General features: G+C 33.4%; 1 protein-coding gene across 3 annotated transcripts in view; it reads left to right on the plus strand.

Moving 5' to 3' along the window:
- Positions 1 to 2158: 2158 nt before the first annotated feature.
- The window catches only part of LOC120337216 (uncharacterized), a 41604-nt gene continuing 23702 nt past the window's right edge, over positions 2159 to 20060 (plus strand). Inside the window, exons 1-10 of one of the 3 annotated variants that reach the window (XM_078111370.1) lie at positions 2159 to 2393; positions 4537 to 4905; positions 6401 to 6545; positions 7335 to 7495; positions 8609 to 8686; positions 9467 to 9649; positions 11150 to 13465; positions 16314 to 16389; positions 17047 to 17186; positions 17999 to 18100. In XM_078111370.1, the coding sequence (XP_077967496.1) occupies positions 4554 to 4905; positions 6401 to 6545; positions 7335 to 7495; positions 8609 to 8686; positions 9467 to 9649; positions 11150 to 13465; positions 16314 to 16389; positions 17047 to 17186; positions 17999 to 18100 (3553 nt within the window). In that variant the 5' untranslated portion in view covers positions 2159 to 2393; positions 4537 to 4553. The remainder of the gene's footprint in view (positions 2394 to 4536; positions 4906 to 6400; positions 6546 to 7334; positions 7496 to 8608; positions 8687 to 9466; positions 9650 to 11149; positions 13466 to 16313; positions 16390 to 17046; positions 17187 to 17998; positions 18101 to 20060) is intronic. The other 2 variants (XM_078111372.1, XM_078111373.1) reach the window with 2 other exon arrangements.

Raw genomic sequence — 20060 nt, forward strand, 5'->3', positions numbered from 1 at the left:
TTTTTCAGTTGAAATTGGTTTTGCGTATTCCATCCTTAGGTTGTATTTAGCGTCTCGGCTCAGATGATCGCACAACAATGAGATTTTCACACTTTACGCACAGTTCCGGACGAGATAAAACTTTTTGTTGACATTTCTTGTTTGTTGACTTGTGAACTAGGGAGACTTTGCGAAAATGTAGTTTACCGATATATACTGATGTTCACGGTCTAAATACAAGAAGAGACATAAAAATACAGTATTCATCATTCACTTTCATGTATAAATGATTTCTTTCGTGTATATGCTTGTGGGCGTGGACAAATCTTCAGTTCTTGTAACTGGAGAAGTTGGGCGGCCCCGTTCTCACTGGGTGGAATTTTGTTCTTTTATGAATGCTGATACCAATGTACTTGTACTACATTCTGTACAGCTGCTATGTGTTTATTTATGTATTCAGCCGCTAAAGTAAACGGAGAGGAACGCCTAATCATGACAACGAAATTTGATATTTTAATTAGAAACTGTAAAATCACAAAGCGTGTCGAGTCATGTTTTGCACTACCACATGTTGTGCAGAAGTGTAGCGTCCGTGGCGACCGCAGCTGATACATAAGAACGCCCATTTCTACGTTTTTAATTCTCTTTAAATTTGTTTTGAATGGGCTTCTTATGTACATTGTAGTATACCGTATATTTACTTAACCTTAATTCACGAGATACGACGCAAAAATACTTAGATTGCTATGTGTTGGTGACGCAGGAGCATAGGAGCATTGTAAATTCTGAAATTATAGAAATATGAAATCTGGAAATAGGCAATACTAATGCGTTAATTTTGTGTGAAATTTGAACACCGATATTTGGTCATTCATCATTTTATGCACATTATACCGCTATGAGGCTTATTTTGATCGTAATCTCTAGTTTAGAAGTTTCTCATGATCAGTTGATTGAACAAATAAGGCGGAATAAGTCGAACAGTATTGCAGTAGTTTAATTGAAATTACTATTTTCTCATAAAATGTTTGCTCTACAGTCATTTTTTAGTTTTTTGCCTACTCCAACTGTCTGACTGTCCAAAGCGTGATTTGACAGAGGGTGTTAATGTTTAGAAAGAATTGCACATAAAGACATAGTTTGGTCATAAATAAAGGCTGAATGCTTTAAGGAGTAAATAAAGGCTGAATGCTTTAAGGAGTAGACTGGTAGAGCTTGTGATCAAGTGAGCGCTGTTTTCCACAGAATGACATAGGCATTATATTATAATAAAAAACATACAAAAATTATCAGTTGCTGATTTTTTAAAGTTATTCCATCACTCAAAGAGAATCCTAATTTACCATAGATCTCCTGTCTTTATAAGTCATAAGCACAGAAACTTTCGATAGATTCCTATTTTTGATCAACTTTATTGATTATGGTAATTAGACTTATTAGTTATTACTAATAAATATCTTCAAAATTTTTTATCGCCAAGTTTTTATCTAAATGAGTCCATCAATTGCCATCAACTCCCTTATTTCAAAACTGAAACCTTGGTAAAAATAGGGGATAATAGGTGGTGACAACTAAATAATTTATAGTGGCTATCACACCACTAATTGTATGGAATATCTGTTTATGAGTGCTGTAGGGGAATATATTTCAATTTCAATGTTCTCATATTTCTGTATTTCATAATGAAACAATAAGCGTAATGCAGTAATGTGTCAGGAGGTTAATGATCTCATAAAGTGATTCAATTTTTGGTCACTTTTGCATTATATCAGGTATTCCAAATCACATAAACACATTTTTAGACTTGAAACTCAGATTTTTGAGACATTTAAATTTTGAAGCTGGAATTAATGAATCATTTTTGACTCTACGTCCTGATTACCATAATGGTCTCATGAAGATGAAGATTGAGAGTATATAATGATATTAAAGTATTACTTCAGGGATCATCCATAACTTTGCTCGGAGATCAGTCTCCTCTTGTTCTGATTCAGTATATGAAAACAAAACATAAATAGGATAATTGTGGCATCAAATATTTAGGCTTCAGATCCAATCCCTAATATAAATTGAATTTTGACAACTTTGAACAATGCTGGATTATAGTCCTCCATAAATTTATGATACAGAATTTACTTTAAAATTGTATGTATGGTATTAATAAGGCTGACTGAGTGTAGTATTTATTTGTTTGCAGTTGTGCAGTTCACCAATTCAATTTTTTGGTTGAATACCGGTGAATGTGCTTATTCCAGTTGAAATTAAAATATAAATTGTGACATTGGCAAGACCAAAATGTATTTTATTAGCAATATGAAATGAAGGTTCAATCAAATCCAGATTGATATTATAAATGGCTGAAAAGGGACAGAAAAATTCAAATTCTGATGATCCAGAAGATCTTCTGCATTCAGGTACATAAATTTTACATTTTATTTTCACATTAGTTTGAGGGAATTTGATTGTGCAATCAAAAGCGATTATTCTTCCTTGTTTGTTCCCAAATTTGTCTGACATTGAATCATACTGAAGCAGACTAAATGCCACTTCACTATACTGTCATTTCTGATTGCACTTAATTTGAAATTCACCAAAAATTACATGGATAATGTATCTGATGAATATTTAATGAATTGAAAAAAATATCTTCGTCTTATTGGACTATTTCAAATGTACAGATCAGTTTTCAGTTAAGGGTACTTATCATTTGTCTGGAATAAAATTTTTGGAGTGAAGAGTCCGAAGTACTTTCAAGTAGTACTTTGAGAAAGTTTGTTATAGATATTCTGGCTCTTGAACAAACGTCACCAGTTGGCAATCAAGATGATTTAAATTTTTCAGTTTTACTGAACCTTGTGTATTACTTACTTGTTATAGTGAAATAAATAGATGTCATATTTTGACATTTTTTGCTCATGTAGGCCTACATGATAATGAAATTTTGTAATTGCTAACAATACTACTAATATATGTTTGATATTCTTATTTCTCTTTTTTATGTATGGCCAGCTTTGCTTTTTTTTTCTTTTTGTTACCTTTCTCATTTTTTATTATTTTGAATACTAATCGTTATTGGAAAGTGTTTAAGGAGAGTAATCCTCTCTTGATTTCAGATGAAAGAGTCTTTGTTTTAGCCCTAACTAAGGAAACATAGTCCTTTTTTCTGGTCATGATTGATTGTCTGGAGTCTTTTTCAGAGCAAACATTGAATAAAATCAACGAGAGGTTATACAATAGGCTACTACAATCACAAATGTTACATTTTAAACATACAAAAAATATTGTTACAATTTGCAACAATTAAATTAAAAACACAATTGCCCTTCTGTTATTTTACTACAGGTAATCATTGCTCAGCCTATTGAAGTTATATTTTGAATCTAAACATTATTTTATGATTGGGTAATAAATTTGTATCAATGCCAAATTCTGAAGTTGTCTTAGGGCTTAAGTACACAATAAGCTAGTGTCAACTATTCAGAATAGAACTATCTTCTTTTTCTACTGATAGTTGTAATTTAGACTCGATCAGATATATGCCATTGATAAAAATAGGTATTTTGAATATATTTCAAAAATTGTTGTTACAGCGTTCCCGAAGCTTTTTAAAATTTCCATTTCATAAAATAACTTAATAGGTCATATCTTTTCAAATAAGATTACTCTTATGTACACAAATTGAAAGCGGTTGAATTTTTGCGCTTTCAGTTGATTTATTGCTTTTCAATGAGTAATGTCATCAAAGGTACACAGTTTGAAAAATAGACAGTGGTAACTATCAGGTAGTAGATTGTGTCTATGTACTCTAGTTTTAATAGGAACCGATTTTAAATTTTATTTGCGACGCCGGTTAAATTATTCGAAGTATTTGCTGATGATGTTTGCTGTATCTTAGGTAATGTTGACTGATGCCCTGTGAAGGAGATATAATATGAAAGGCGTGTTTGTGTGCTTTTCAAAAGTTTAAATCTTGTATTTCTGACTTTTTCGAACCTACAAAATTTATTCGTTTGTATTTATATTGAGTAAAATTCATCATATATTATATTTTTCTTTTCTTTTTGTAAACCTAATGTTAAATTAGTCACATGTATGGTTTTTGAAAATGCAGAAGAAATTATTCATGAAATTGTAATTTTTTAAAATACGATGATTGGGTAGCCAGCCCATCCTTTTCTTTTAAGGAATGTTCCAAACCAATTGAATATTTTGAATGATTTAAAATTAGTTATATTCTCTAGTTTAAGCGGAATTTAAAAAAATTTGAATAAAAGTTTGTCATTTTGACTTTGAGCATTTTGACACTGTGCAAAAAGAAACTCAAAAATATTTTCCCAAATTTACAATCATTTATCTGCTAAATATAATATACTTTCATATTTCATGTTCGAAAATATTGTTTCGGAATGTATTCAGAATAGTATATCGTTTGCCACCCTGCATTCCAGCTTTGTATGTGAGTCCAGATTATTGTATGATTTTGCCCATCAATATATTTATTTTATCTTTTTTGTTATTGATTGACTTCTCTTCCTAAAAGTTTCTAATCAATCTCAGATATTTAGCATTACAACATGGAATATTTTGATGTAAGTGGAAGTGAAACATCATTTGATACTGTCACTTTGTTGTCAACATCTTTGCCAATTCAATCTCAAAAAAGGAAAAAACGTAGACGTAGACATCGATCTGATGATACAGATTTTCTACTTTTGCAACCAGCTGAATCTATATTGCTCCCTGTAACACACCTGATAAATATATCCCATCATGTAAACAATGAAAAAGAAAATTCTCCAATTCAAGAAAGGCATTGTACAATTATTGATGGATATCGGTTTTATCAATATAGAAATAGCAGCGTTCTACAAGGGTGTTTGAAAGACAGTTCAATGAAATGTCAAGAGCAACACCCAAACTTCAGTGGTTAGCATCTGTATATTTTGGATACATGAGCATGCTGATGTATTTTCTTCTTTGCTAGTTTTGATTACAATATACTTTATATGATTTTTTGATGTAGTGATTTCCTTCCGAATCATATTCTTTTTCAGTCATTTTCTTTGAGAAGTTGCATGCCATGATTTTTTTCTTATAGGGTACCATCATTAGTAAGCCTATTCAAGATTCTTTATTTATGGCAGAGTTTAGATTACAGATAGTGGTTTCCTTTTTATTTGATTTTCTTTGACACTATTTTTCATCCGTTTAAATCAGAATGTATAGTGAATCTTTCCAAACTGAGCTTTTGTATTCCAGAAATTGTTTGCTTTTAGCCTTCTTTCTACTTCTAGTAGCCGAATATAGGCATGTTTTTGGCCATTCACTTATGGTTCTTGGAGAATTATGACTAATTGTTCTTCGAAATGCATGACTTCTTGATTTGATTACAAATAGCATAGCTACGGATTTCCAAAATAATCAAATATTCAAATATATTGAAAATTATCATTATTAGAAACTTGAAAATCTGACCATCAGGAAAATTAAAGCTCTTGAACTTCTAATGAATTCAGATAACAAAATACAAAAATGCTTTCTTTACTTGTTTTGAATAATCGCTTCATATATGGACTCTCTCTGTTAAAACACAAATTTCTCAGTTAATAATAAGGACTTCATATTCCCAAACATTTATTAAAAGTATTTTGTTCAAATTATTATAGAAATTTGTGACAATTTTTTTATTATACGAACTCAAACTATCAGGTCTGTTAGGGAATCGAGCATGATTTATAGCAAATGTGTAAAGATATGATGAAATAGTGTTTCCTAATAAGGCTAATCTTCCATTGATTGATATCTATTATACAACAAGAATCCTAGTATTCTTTTGTCAATGGAACAAAAACATTCTTTCCAGACATAATAATGAGATGAATGGCTTCGATAATTCCGATATAATTGTTTAAATTGTGTAGTGCGCTTGCTTAGCGTTTTGAAATTTGACCTTCTTTAGGTTACGTAACATCATGGGGGGAAAGGAACATGTGAAATGAAATGGAATGCCTGCTCTAATAAGCATGCCATGAGCCTCTTCAATGGATTGCTTTGAATTACTACATTCATTCCAATTTACAATGCAACTATATAGTTGCAGTTTCCAAATTGATGATTATGAAATTAATATTATTTAATGAAATGCTTCAGGAACAAAACTTTTTATAGTTATCATCATATGCTTTGAGGATGCTGACTTTTTGACATGTCACCTTCAATCCTTGGTCAATTCCACTATTCTCCTTAGGTGTCCTCCTTACCCAGAATATAACAAATTATATGAACTATTTTGAACTAGAAAAGTTAAATCTTTGTAAATCTAGCCGAAAAATATTGCGATGTCTGCATGCATAGATCCTTGTTTCGAACACAACATATAATAAATCACCATATTTTTAAATTTCATTATTTTTACCTGCAGCAATACTTGCAAAGCATGGGATTTCATATGATATGAGCCCGAATGGAAAATCCACAAAAGACCATGGCGGTGCAGTGTGTAGGGATGCTGCAGATCGACTGTTGGATGCAATGGATGAACAATTGCATGATGTGCTGTTGGCAAAGTGAGAAGATTGAATTTTTCAGTTATATGCTACTTTTACTCATTTCGATTTTAATATTGAACGTTGGAACATCCCTTTTTTTCTCAAGACATTGACAGATAAATAAAACCTAACCTAACAAATTGTATGCTATATGCTTCTTATATGCAATCAGTAGCTTTTTGGGTTTGATTTCTCTGTTTATATACCTTGATATGGTCATCTTTTAAGTCTGTTTCGATCTTACCTCTAGGTGGCAGTATTGGGGCATTTCGATTAATCTCAGAACACACCATATTGTCCATAAATATTATGCTTTTTATTTCATTATTGTGACAAAGTCTTATTAAACAGCCTGCTTTGGCTTTCAAACCAAATACTAGACTTTATTTAATAGAGACCAATAAAGTGAATTAAAATCATAAAAGTGTCATCAATTCGACACACACATATCTTGTGTTGCGAGGATTTAAGGTTAGGATGTACACAAATCTACCAATAAGGTGGACCATTAGACTGTGGATCTCTCTATTTCACCTTTGAAGAGCATTATTGCATCATAGTAATTATAGCATTAACTTTTCTATTATGACATCATATTTTTTTTCCGGATTAAAACTCAAATTACACCATCCATCGAGTGCAGCCATGTTAACAGCAAATTTTCGAAGACGTAATGGAAGACAAATGGTGAATAACTTAAAAAAAGACCCTATTCAAAACATGCAACCCTCGTGATTACTGGTGTCATACAATATAATTTAGGCTGAAATTTTTATATAAAATAGGAAAAAAATAATTATGTTTTAGTGTTGGTATTGAAGATGTGAATGATGATCCGGGAGTTGACCCGGATTCTGTAAGGAGTTTGAGAAATCGTGTAATGTATGATCTTGCTGCAGCTGAACAGAAAAAACCAGCATTCGAAGTTAAAGTGGAGATTGATAATGAACCAGTTCCAAGGAAACAAGGTAATTTTAATTTTAATTATTTGGGACGAAAGGAAAGCCAGCTCAATCATGTGGCAAAGCATAAACTCTCGTCTAGTTTCCAGGGGGTGCATTTTTCAAGTACAGTTTGTCAGTAATTTTCTTAATATATACTGAACATAACTGCGAGTTGGTGAATTAAGAATTTCGCATTGACTTTATTGCACTAGACCATGGGTTCACAAGAAGATTACCAGGGGTACTTGGATGACAGTCGAGTTTTTATATGTTGCTGATTTTAAATATCCTTATTAATTAATACTATGGGAAAATGCGTGCCCATTGAAACTAGACGCCAATTGAAATGCAGATTTTACCTGATCTAGCGTTGTTGTGATTGTGATGCAACAATGTGAAATTCAAGGCTTTGCTTACAAACTGTGAAATCTCCAAAGACAGCATGCTGCGAGCATTGGAGAAGTGATTATGCTTATTGAAACTTGGGAGTGATTTTAAGAATTCATTAGTTAGGCAGACGAAAAGGGCAATTATATCAACAAGACGATTTAATTTAGTTAGCCTACATATGGTCAAAAAATTGGTATTGCAACAAATTGTTAGTCAATATATCAGTATATCACAACTTTGTTCGGTGTCTGATTACCGGGGATTCGCGTTGATTGTTTCGTGACTCGGGGGATACTTGACGGAAAAAAGGTTGAGAATCCCTGCACTAGACAATTACTCTTTTTGATTCTTGAAATTGAAAACTTTTTCAGCCACATGTGCTATTTTCCTATTCATGCTGGATGCAGCAGGTTTTTTATGGTTTAACCGAAAAACAGTTACCTATTGGTTAAAGAGGTAAATCTGACCATAATGACATCGCAGGTAAAAATCTTTGGTTCAAACTTCGAATCCTATGCCAACCACCTCACACAGGGTGTAAATTGGGATTAATGATGACGACTCGGGAAGATTTCATTTCTTATAAAATGAAGTAGCTCCTTACAAATCAGTGTTTGTGTGGATGTGGAGCCTTGTTCCAAGTGAAAGGCATATAAACCTGTCCCATAAAAAACTTAAATTTGTCAACTTGTATAAGTCATACATCAAACTTTGTCATCTTTCACAAATGGTTAAAATATTTTATAGATGAAGCATCTGACAACAACAAGAGAACAACAACATATAGAAGTGCTTCTGCATCACGATACGGTCAACGAAGTACAGGTGATCAACATACTTGTAATTCTTTGAAGTTATTTTTGAATCAATATTTTTTTGTAGTTATGTATACACAGGGCGAGGCTTTTTATATTGGTTGTAAAAATTACAAATACAAATATTAAATTGCGTAAATAATAGTTTAGATTCTTAGATTTATTACAACTTTAGAATTTAGTATTGCTGCAATTAATAAGTTTTCTAGTGTAAGAGATGCATCGAAAAAACATTTTACATTCTTGAATCTGTTAGTAAGTGGAATCAGATTGCTTTGCTTATTTCAGTTCTGACAGAAGACTAGTAGAATCGTAGTACCCCATTGTAAATTTCTGCTTCAGATTGTTCAAAGCATGACCGTTGTATCTTCTCACAATAGGAAATATCACATAGGCCTACTGATGAAAGAGTTACATGCAAACTCTGATGCACTAGAACTCTTTAAATCTACATTGACTAGGAAACAATTTTTCTGAATTCAAAACAAGGGCAGATTATGGCTGTACAGAGCATTTTCAGTAATTTACTATAGGTTATGCATTTATATTTTTAAAACCTCAAAGTAGATACATAAGTTTTGAGTTTATTCCATCTGAAATAAACCACAGACTGTCTTGAAATGTCAACAGACTTCTTTGGATGCGCTATATACCGTCATGTTGGGATTGATAAGGCCATTTTTATATATATTTTTTTAAATTATATTTTATTGTATACCGTCTTTCAATTCATTGCGTGTTGAATCCGTCTTAATGATATTCAACAATGTATTGTGTGTTATATTCACAGACATTGGTATTTCTAATGATGGGTTTCACAATCCTACACAAAAGCCTCTGGCGTCTTCATTAGATAGACTCGAACAGCATTCAACTGACAGAAACCAAAGTGCTTCATTATCAGCTAGGAATACGTCAGACAGTAGAAAAGGAAGAGATTATGAACGCTCAAGAGACAGAAGACGCTTGAATGGTATTTTTTGATAATTTAGTTACAAAAATTCTAGATGTTTTAAATTTATTAGACATGTATACTCAATCTTGTTAATATTGTTGGTGGTTTGGTACAGGGTGACCAAAAAATACCGAACCTTATTCCTTTATTTTTTCGAAATCAAGAAAATTTATTTAACACTTGAATTTCTGTTTGTATATGACTGTATTCAAAATTTTAAGTAATTCTTGACGCTTTGCACAAAAGTTATTGTTTTCTATAATATGTTTCAAATGACTTGGGTTCTGTTTTTTTGGGTCCTTCTGTATACGATATGAATGAAATATGTAAATTCACAATAAAAATATAATATGATGACACTACACATGTCTATTTGAGCTATTAATTTTAGCAATGTGCATGAATACTTTAATTATGGTTTTTCCTGATATAATTTATTTGTTTTCAATCATACACAAATGGCACACTTCATCGATTATTAAGTATTATTATTCTGTAAATGTTCTGTATTCAATGTATATGTATTTCACATAGCTTCTTAATTGTGCTTGTTTCAATCACACAATGCACTGAATGTGATTAGAATAGCTACGTTCTGGTAGACATGTGCATTTTAATTATTTAATTTTGTTCTGGGGCAATTCGCAAGTTTCTATCTATGACTCAATGTTTTATGAAGCACAGGATATTATCTCATTTCCTTTTATGCTCACTTGGAGGATATGTTTTATATTATAGATATTGGAAAACACATTCGATATGCAATAGAAGACCCACACGTAATTTGTGATACAATTTCCTATAGTTATGGGTACTAGTAGTTAGAGTAAGTTTTGAAAGGAACATTGTCAGGTTAAGAGATTTGAAAAGTCAAATAGGAGCTTTACATGGAGCTGAATAAGACAGCCACAGCTCACAGCTATTTTGAATCAATTGGAAAGTTGTGTGATGCGTATAGTTATCCTATTGTGTTGTGATGACACGTCCACCATATTTGGAACAGTAATTTACTCTTTCCACTAATTTGTAATGTTGGAGATTTTATCAATGTTGAGAGGATTTGATGAAGGAAACGATACTATTCAACAGAATGGTTATCCATCTTCGTGGGTGGGTGACTTTTTCTCTTCACACTCACGTAGCATCTTATACTTTCTTGGATGTTTTGCTGTTATATTGCTACTTTCACACCACTTTTATTCAATGAGCACACAATTTATAATTTTTGATTTTATTTCTTCTACTTATTGAACAATATGCATTGCATGCTGAATGGAAGATTCTGATGTCACTGACAGGCTGTAGAACAACTGCTGATATATAATTTCAACAGCTGCACTCTTTTGCATCTTTACTATGAATCCGCACATACAATGTAGTAGAAGCCAGCTTAATTCGCAAGTGTTGTACGAAGCACTTTCAATGCAATTATTTTCTTATTTGCTGCATTTAGAGTGCATGATTTGGAAATAAAACTCAAGCAAGCGCGAGCAAATTGTTTGATTGTGTTTTTGACAGACACCGTGAGTTCTTGGGACACACCTTCGAAATTAAGTTTACGAGATTTGGATTCACCTTATACATTGAGATCCAGGTTCTATAGATCAATGGATGATTCTCCTTCTAAGCAAGAAAATCCGTATTCACATATTTCCACTATGTCGAGCATTCCTCGCGAGAGTTCCTACTCTCCTAACCGAAGAGAAAAATTTATGAATAGAACATTTGATTATTACCATTATAAACCATTGTCCACTAGGTGGCATAGCACTCCTATGGACCTCAATACAAAAGAGTATGCAGGTTTTACACCAAAACAACCAAAGAGGAAATTTGAAGATAGAAATGAACGTCGATGGAAGAAAATTGAATATAAAGATGATGTGCAGCCTTTTTCAACGCGGGCCCATCACTCCCACCCAAACTTTGGAGAAGAGTCTTATTTACAATCTGATGTGGAAAAGTCTGAATTTCATGTCAATCCGCTGCTGAATACTCCTGAAAAGCAGGAAGAATATGAATGGAGAATGAAAAACATGCTTAAAGAATTGCACAAAACGCCAAAAAAACCAGAAGAATCTTTTCCAGTCACAATGTCATCAGCAGATCACAAGAATAAATCCAATGCAAGAATTGATGATCAGAAAAAATCCAAGCCAAATAAAGCTAACCCAGATCATTCTGGAGACATTTTAAAGAATGAGAAATCAACCAAAGGTAAAAATCCATCCGCTTACAGTCAAAACGAAGAAGATAAAGTTTTATTTGACAATGAAAAAGTTTCAGATCAGCTTTCTATTTCTGATACATATGCAAAAACTGACTATCATGGCGTACCAGAATTTGCTGCTTTGGGAACAAATGACTCGAAGACATCCACTAGTATTGCTACAGATAGCTTGCAATCTACAGATGAGAAAATTGAATCTGTGAATAATAACAGAAATGAGGAATCTGGATCAGAAACTATAACAATAGAGAGCAACAATGATCAATCGATATTCACAACAAAAGATCAATCCAGTGATGAAAAAAGTTGCACTATACCTGAGCCTCCAATTAAAGATAAAATAAAGAGTTCCAATACAAGTAAGAAATATGATAATGTATCTGTACAACGAAAATCTGAGGTAGATAATCAGTCCTGTTCTTCCAAATCTTCGCAAGTAATATCGCCAAATGAATTTGGAAGAAAAGCATATTCATATGGTACATTGTCATCATCTTCGATTCAGACTCCTTCTGAAGATATTTTGGAACATGAATCCATATCTGGAAATTCTCAAGAATTGTCTTCCAAAAATTCTACTTTGAAAAATGTAGCTAGTGCTTCAGCCTCGTCTTGCAATACTGATAATCTTCTCGATGAAGCTGCAGAAATAAAATCGGAAAAAGATATCGCTGGTATGTCACCACACTCTGAGAAAGCGGTAATCGAGGAGCGTTCTCACAGCAGTAATACTCACGCAAGTGTTCAAAATGAATTATCGCCTTCACATAGCTCTGACAAGCTCAGGGAACACAACAAGGCAAATGTACCAGATAATAATATAGCCAGTGTGTCGTCATCTTCTTGTGGTACTGAAAATTTAATTCAATCTCATTCAAAAGATAAAGAAATGGTTCTTGTGAGTGCCTCATCTTCTTCTTGCGCTACAGAAACGCTTCTCACTGCACCTCAATCACTTGATGAAATAAAAGCACATGGAGGTACCTTATCACCTGCAAGTACAGAAAGTCTGCTTTTGAAGAAATGTCCTTCATCTACTGAATCAGAAAGCATGGGTGAAAATAATTTTGTTGAAGATGACATTTCTTCAATTCATAGTGACAACACGCTCACAGGTGATAAAGAAAGTGATTCATTAGACACAAATGATGTTCCGAATGTTTTGAGGAATTCGTTAGTTCGCTGTTCGAGTGACGAGCGCTCAAGTCTTGAATTTACTTTGCACATTTCTTCCACTGATTTGGAGTCATTGCCAACTTCTGATTTTGAAGCAAATTGGCTCAAACGACAAAAAACAAGATTTCCTGAACTACTTCCACCTGACAATAAATCTGCAGATGACAGCGGTATAAAATCCGACCCTTTTGCATCACTATCTCCCAGGTCGAAGAAAAAGCTGACCAGGCGAGAAAGAATGAAAATTGCCCTTGCAGCGAGTCAAAAAAGAACGTATTTATCTCAGGGTGATAACACTGTCCTTTCTGTACGAAAAAGAAGATATTCTTGGGGGTCTGATAGCTTGAGAAGCATCACTACAGATGAATTACTGCTTGCAAAATCAGATGGTAGTAATTTTAACGAGTTCATTGGGGAAAAGTATGTTGGTAAGTATGTTCAAATACGCCTTTTTACGAATCAGCTAAGGAAATTTACTCGCATTTTTAGTGTTATATGTCACAATCATTCTGATTTCGACAAAAGTTTTGCTTTGCATACCTTGTTTCCTAGTATTAATAAAGCATTAGACCGCATGATGACATCACAGGTTTTAATCCCATGCCCACCACACGGGGTGTCATAAATTGGGCAGGCAATGCCGAACTGAAAAGATTCCAGACTTGCAGTCCTTCCAAATTGAAGCAGTTCTTGCATTAATGACTGTCTGTGCAGAGACTTGTTCAGATACGAAATGCATATCAAAAATAAGTTATTGGCATCATTGCATTCTTTTTCACCTTCATTTACAAAAAGTATTGCTAAGCGTACAAATATACATGATTTTCTCATTCACTATTCCTAAACACTATTATTGTCATACGATGATAAATAGATCTTAATGTCTGAGATATTTTGGACCTCCAGAAGTACGTGCACCAAGATGGCACACAACCTAAACAAAGTATGTGTACCAAGTTATTGTTCAGGTTGTGTGCCATCTTGGTGCACATACTTCGGGAGCGCCGAATGAAACAGTACATACATACATACTGGATGACTTAATAAACCAGAACTCGTAAATTTCTTAATTCTATTAATAAATGTGTAATAATACCAACAAGTTTCAGTTATCAAGGACACTTTGCACAAAAGTTGTGTTTTTTCTAGAATATGTCCTTAATGATCTGAATTCTGTTTATCTTGGTCACTCTGTATTTCTACATAATGTTATCGATATTTCAAATATGTTCAAATCCACATTCGATGAAGTGGCAGTTAGACTATGTTTGACAACCCATTGTCGACGTTACCACCATCTTGCGCACTGTGTTGTGATAAGGTGTCTATAATAACAATAATTCCATCACACTATCAGATTTGAATTTCCCTCACTTTATATGTTTTGATAAACTCAATAAGAATATACGCATCATCGCTTTACGTCTGGAGCGTCTGGTCTTAACTCTCAATTATGGTAGCTCTAAGAAAACAATCTAAAACACTCGAAAGTCGACATAAGCTTAAGTGGATCGATGTTATTTGTTTATACAACTCTTGAAATCTCTAAAAACAGTCAACCGTCAAAAGCACTCTCTTGAAACATTTCATATCAAAGTTTTTAATTCTGTCGTCAGCGTTTGATAATTTCTTTCATATATGATTTGAAAAATTCGTGTGAGACAAAGTTTAGAAACGGGCAATCAGTTTGATTGACTGACATTTTATTAAAATCGTAGACTTTAAAATTAATTTTGATGAGCTGAATTAAAACTTTGATTTACAATGCCTTCTCTAGAGGAAAAAGATCTTCAACGTTTACGTCGATATCTAGAAAGTAGGAACGGTAGGTTTGAGGGAATTATTTAACGCAAACGTTCACTTTATATATTAATAAGTTATGACAAGTGTTATTTATGGCTGGTTCTTTTTCTAGCATTTTGAGGATAATGATCGAAAATTAATGAATCAATTTGTATAGTTAATTAGAGCCGATAAAGAAGGTGGGGTTTGTGAAGTTAGTGTGTCAGTGTTTGAATGGTTTTAATGTCTAGAATTCTGACTACCATTCCAGAACGTTGGGTATAATGTCTGTATAATATTACTTATGTATTAAAATATGTGATATAACTTCAATAGGCCTATGCTTCGTGCAACTAATGGTGGGCCGATAAATGTGTATTAAATGATGTAAAAAAATGAAATAAACGCTGATTAAGATAAAACTAAACTGATTAAGATATATTGAAAACTGACTTTAAAGCAAAAGTGAAAAATTGTTCATAAAAATTTTCACTTCGAAATTATTGTTATAAATTATGGTTTTACTAAAAAAAATTTTTTAGAAATTAGACAGTAGCGTGATTACCGGTACCTTAAAATCTTGAAAAACTTTTTCTAGGTTTAGTAATTTTATTGAGCTAAATTCTTTGAGCGTCACAATATGTAATATTAAACTTATGCTAATATTGTAAATCTTGTTGATTATCTAGCATTTTGTGGTTATTAGTCAAGGTTCGAACTATCGTATTTCATTGCTTTATTTTTAATAATTGATAAGGTATGTGATGAAAAATGTACGTCATAGAACAACAAGAATATTGGGGATTTATGTAATTTAATCTTAGTATATGGACTCTCTTGTAGTAAGCAAATCAAGCATTAGTTTCTATTTGTTATTGGAAAGATCATTTCATCAATAAAATATTCATCGATGTTCATTTAATAAGCTCATTAGTATATCAGAAATTATTTATACTTATCTTATTTATCTCATGGAATAGAATAGACGTCTGACCTTCTCTAAATTTTAAAATTCCACCTGTCTTTTTATTACTTCTTTTTTAAATTTTATTTGCGCAAGCCAAAGAGTTGAATCTGCCATTGTGTTTGATTCTATCAAATATATTCAGTGTATGCTAATAATGCTATAAAACATGAATAATTTAATCCAAATTTTAAAGAAATGTTTTTGAATCTAAAATGTAAATAGAGTTGGTCATATGCAAACAAATCAATACATATTTGTGGGAATTGGATTGACAATGCGAAATAAGGAAAAGTAATGTTTAAATTGATTTTCAAGTATTCCCTTCTCGAATTTATTTTCTGAATGCGAGATCAAATATTTTAAGTGAAGTGTTTTGAAAATATTTTTGAAATAAAAAGTTATTCTGTAGGCCCATAGTATATCTAATTTTGATAGTTCAAATATTTCATTCTGGTACTATGTTTTAACGAAAAATGTCACGAAACACTCAACATAATATATTTTCATATTTTACTATTGTGATTCAGGTGGTAGATCCGACTTACCAAGATCAAGTTCAGTAACAAGTCTAAGCACAGTACAAACAGAAGAATATGAAGATAGGTGAGATATAATTCTATATACCCGCATTTTAATCCATTTTTAACTTAGTTATGGGGTTTTTATAATATTTCGAGAATTACTCAAGTTGAAATAATTACCAATGATCTTTCATAATTCACAAATCGCATTTTTTTTGTTTGTTTCGTTTGTATTTAGAAGAAAAATGTAAAATAAACTTGGTTAATAATACTTTGTGTGCTCTTGCATCTGTTTTGTGACCCCCAATATTTAGCGTTTAAGACAAATATAGAGCCTATTGATAAAGACACCATATACCTTTAAGCAAGTCATCTCCATGCTATTGTGTTTGGTTAGAACTGAAATATTGCCGATTCCTCTTACATGTTTTTTATTGTATCTTGGGATGGAGGTGTATTACTGGGGTTATGAGCTGTGATTTCTTAGCAGTCGAGGCTATTTAGCAACTACTAATCTACCATATTGATAAAAAGAAATTTCAATTTGTATTTTGAGAATATTGAGTGACCAAGTCGTTAAATTTAGTTATGATGGCTTCGGTATCGCAAGTTGAAATCTCGAAATTATATCCAATGCCCTTTTCCAAGGTCTAATAAATTGGGTGGGCAATTCCGAAATGGAAGGTACATGTATATAATCACATTGCATAAAAGATCATGCATTGATATTTTAATTCAGGTACAAACAAATGATGGTACGTCATCTCGCTGGTGTGCCAGTAACATCCTTCGACAGTGTAACTATAGCAAGTGATTTAGATTCCGTCCACACTGATGCAGTAAGAGAACATTTCCTCGACAGTATGAGGAAGCACAAAGGTTTGTAGAAACTTGGTAGAACAGAATGATATATATCTAGGTTAGGATAGCATTTCCATACTTATCTCAGGGGAAAGAAAAGATGATGGTCTAATCGTTGTAAACCATGGCTGGTGGGATATGTGGAGCACAACTGGTGGTACTCTCGCAGTATGTGTATCAGGTTAGGGTTGGGCCATAGTTTTATTTCGATTTTCCTTATTTTAGTTCTATTACGAGGACTGTCTGTGTTAGGCAAGTGAATACACCCCCTGCCCATAGGCTTCCGTCCTTTTTCACAACTTCATGTAAATGTAAAGTTGGTGAACAAAATTAATTACCTTCATATTGGTACACACACTTCTGGAGCACCCAACTTGTATTAGCATAACAATGTAATTTGCTGACGTTTCGAATGAATTCCCTGATGAAGTTTTTTTGTGTAGAAATTCGAAACATCCGCAAATTACATCATTCTACCAATGCTGATTGTGTTCTATATATCCCAACATGGGTTAGGAGTCTTCACTGATAAAGGTTTTACTTTCTGACAATCGTGTCATTTATTGTGTGTTATATACAATAAAGTAAGGGTATTTTAGGATTCAAACCAAATTTTGCACTTGCCAGTTTTAAAGTCTTCTTCTTACAATATGCCAAATTGTTCATTTTCCACCTCATTTATTTTTTTTGTGATAACAATGTTTGACTCATCTCACTTCTCATAAATATAAAGAAACTTCACTTATTTAAGCATATTCAATTTCCAAATATGTTTCTGGTACTTTTATTTATCTTTCTTAATTGGTATTTGTTTGTGAATATTTTTTAAGATTCTTCTATAGCTGGTGATTTGAATAAACCAATGCAAAATGAAACAATCAAATCACAACGACTCAGGGATCGATATATCAAATTGAAAGATCAAGAAAAACGTGAGTTAACATACCGTATGTCAGATTCTTAGTTTAAATCACCTTTAGCATTGTGGCTCTGGTTAAATCACTTATGGCAGTTTTAACTTCTTCGTCAATGGGGGAATGAACAGTGATACTGTTAGTTCCAAGTATCAAGTTTGTCAAAGCCTCTCCATTGAAAAGGCCGACCTCAACTTCTAATCTATAAATTATCTTGGCTACAAGTTGGTATGCACAACACTTACAGCTTTTATTATTAAGGAGCTAGTATAGTTCAGAAGGACTTAAACTTATCCATTTTGGCTTCGGCTTTGCCTACCCAATTTATTATACCCTGGGTATGGAGGTGGTCATGGGATTTGAAACAGCGATTTTAACTTGCGATGTCATCATCATTAAGTCTAATGCATCAACAACAGGCCAACATGCCCAACTACCAAATAGTTGGGCCAGTGGTTTCAACTGGGGGTTCCGCAAGTTTCATTTCAATATGATAGTCGATATCAGGGGTCACCAACCTTTTCGAAGCAGAGGGCTACTTTTTGGGTACAGATTAAGCTGCGGGCTACCAGTTCAATGTACACTTCTAAAAAAATCAGTTGCTCGATTAAGCTTCAATTATTGACATAATTACTGGTATTTAGTGAAGTATAGACACTAATAAACTTTAGGATTCTTCAGGAAATCAAACGATTATCACAAAGTTGCAAATAAATTTCTATCAATTACACTTGTATTTCAAAACTGAGTGTTTTCAAATTGATTTTCAACACTCTGCACAAGTCTTAAGATAAAATGGACTTAACAGTTGTACTATCGAATGTTGCAGAGTATTATACTCCGACGTGTAACTTGACACTGTAACTCTGAGCGAGTCTTGCAGATTTTCATCAGTGAGGCGTGTTCCATGTTTGTTCCTGGTGGAGTGAGTCGCGGCGCTATGGCCCATCGTGTTAAGCGTTAGGTTCGCAGGTTAGAATCCCATGCGGGGATTGTTATGTGCAAAAGGATTGCTGGACTCCTCGCCGCCGCAGTATGGTTCACGAAACCGCTGGTCGGTTAAGGCTTCCTTCGCCATCAAGTCCAGGCTTCCGGAAACAAATAACTAGCTAATTCCATACCCGACATCAAATGGTAACCGGCGAGAAGCCGTGGTTTATCATATGGTTAAGCCGTCCTATCGGCTATCTTCTCCCCCGGGATAAATATGTAAATCTCCTATCCTGAATTTATGTCAAAAATGTTGATTCGAAAGGATAGGTTGAAACAAACGATGGTCTCGTAAAATAGGATTACTGTATGATTTGAATCGCGAGATTTTTTCTGTCCGTACTGTGCTGACCAGTGGGTAGTTAGCGCGGAAGATTACGTGACAAGATGTGAAATATCTCTCCGCTTTGCCGTCGCTAAAATCGCCCCACTAATGAGACACACGCAGGCTGTTTCATGGTGGTATAAATATATCCACCTCCCATTCACCGTGAAAATGATTTTTCTTTGGAATCAATAATTGTATTATTACTGCTCCGCTAACCAACGGACAAGAAAAAGCGCGGGTTCGTGGAAAGTGATCTCAGTGTGATGACATAATTGGAAGAGTGTTAACTGACCTGTCACATCACTGAGGTCAAATAAAAATAAGGTTGCTGGTTACAATAATTAATATAGTGCCATTTCTAGTTCCCATGTAAGTGTGATTTATACTAAAATAGCAGGACAAAATATATCTGATGTAGCTTACTTAAAAGAGCCTTTATTAAGCTTAGTTTGGAACAGACCTGCGGGCGACTTGGTGCCCGTGCGCAACGCGTTGGTGACCCCTGGACTATATCAATAATAAGCTAACACTGATTATTATATTGTTTAGGTTTATCCTAATATTAAACTTGCTGCACTTTTGTTTTGCCAGTGTTTGGTTCATTTTGTAAAGTTTTAAACAGGGTGGATGAGAATTTGTGTTGTGCATTTTGGGTATCAA

The sequence above is a fragment of the Styela clava genome, chromosome 1, assembly GCF_964204865.1.
Source record: "Styela clava chromosome 1, kaStyClav1.hap1.2, whole genome shotgun sequence".
NCBI classification, from domain to species: domain Eukaryota; kingdom Metazoa; phylum Chordata; class Ascidiacea; order Stolidobranchia; family Styelidae; genus Styela; species Styela clava.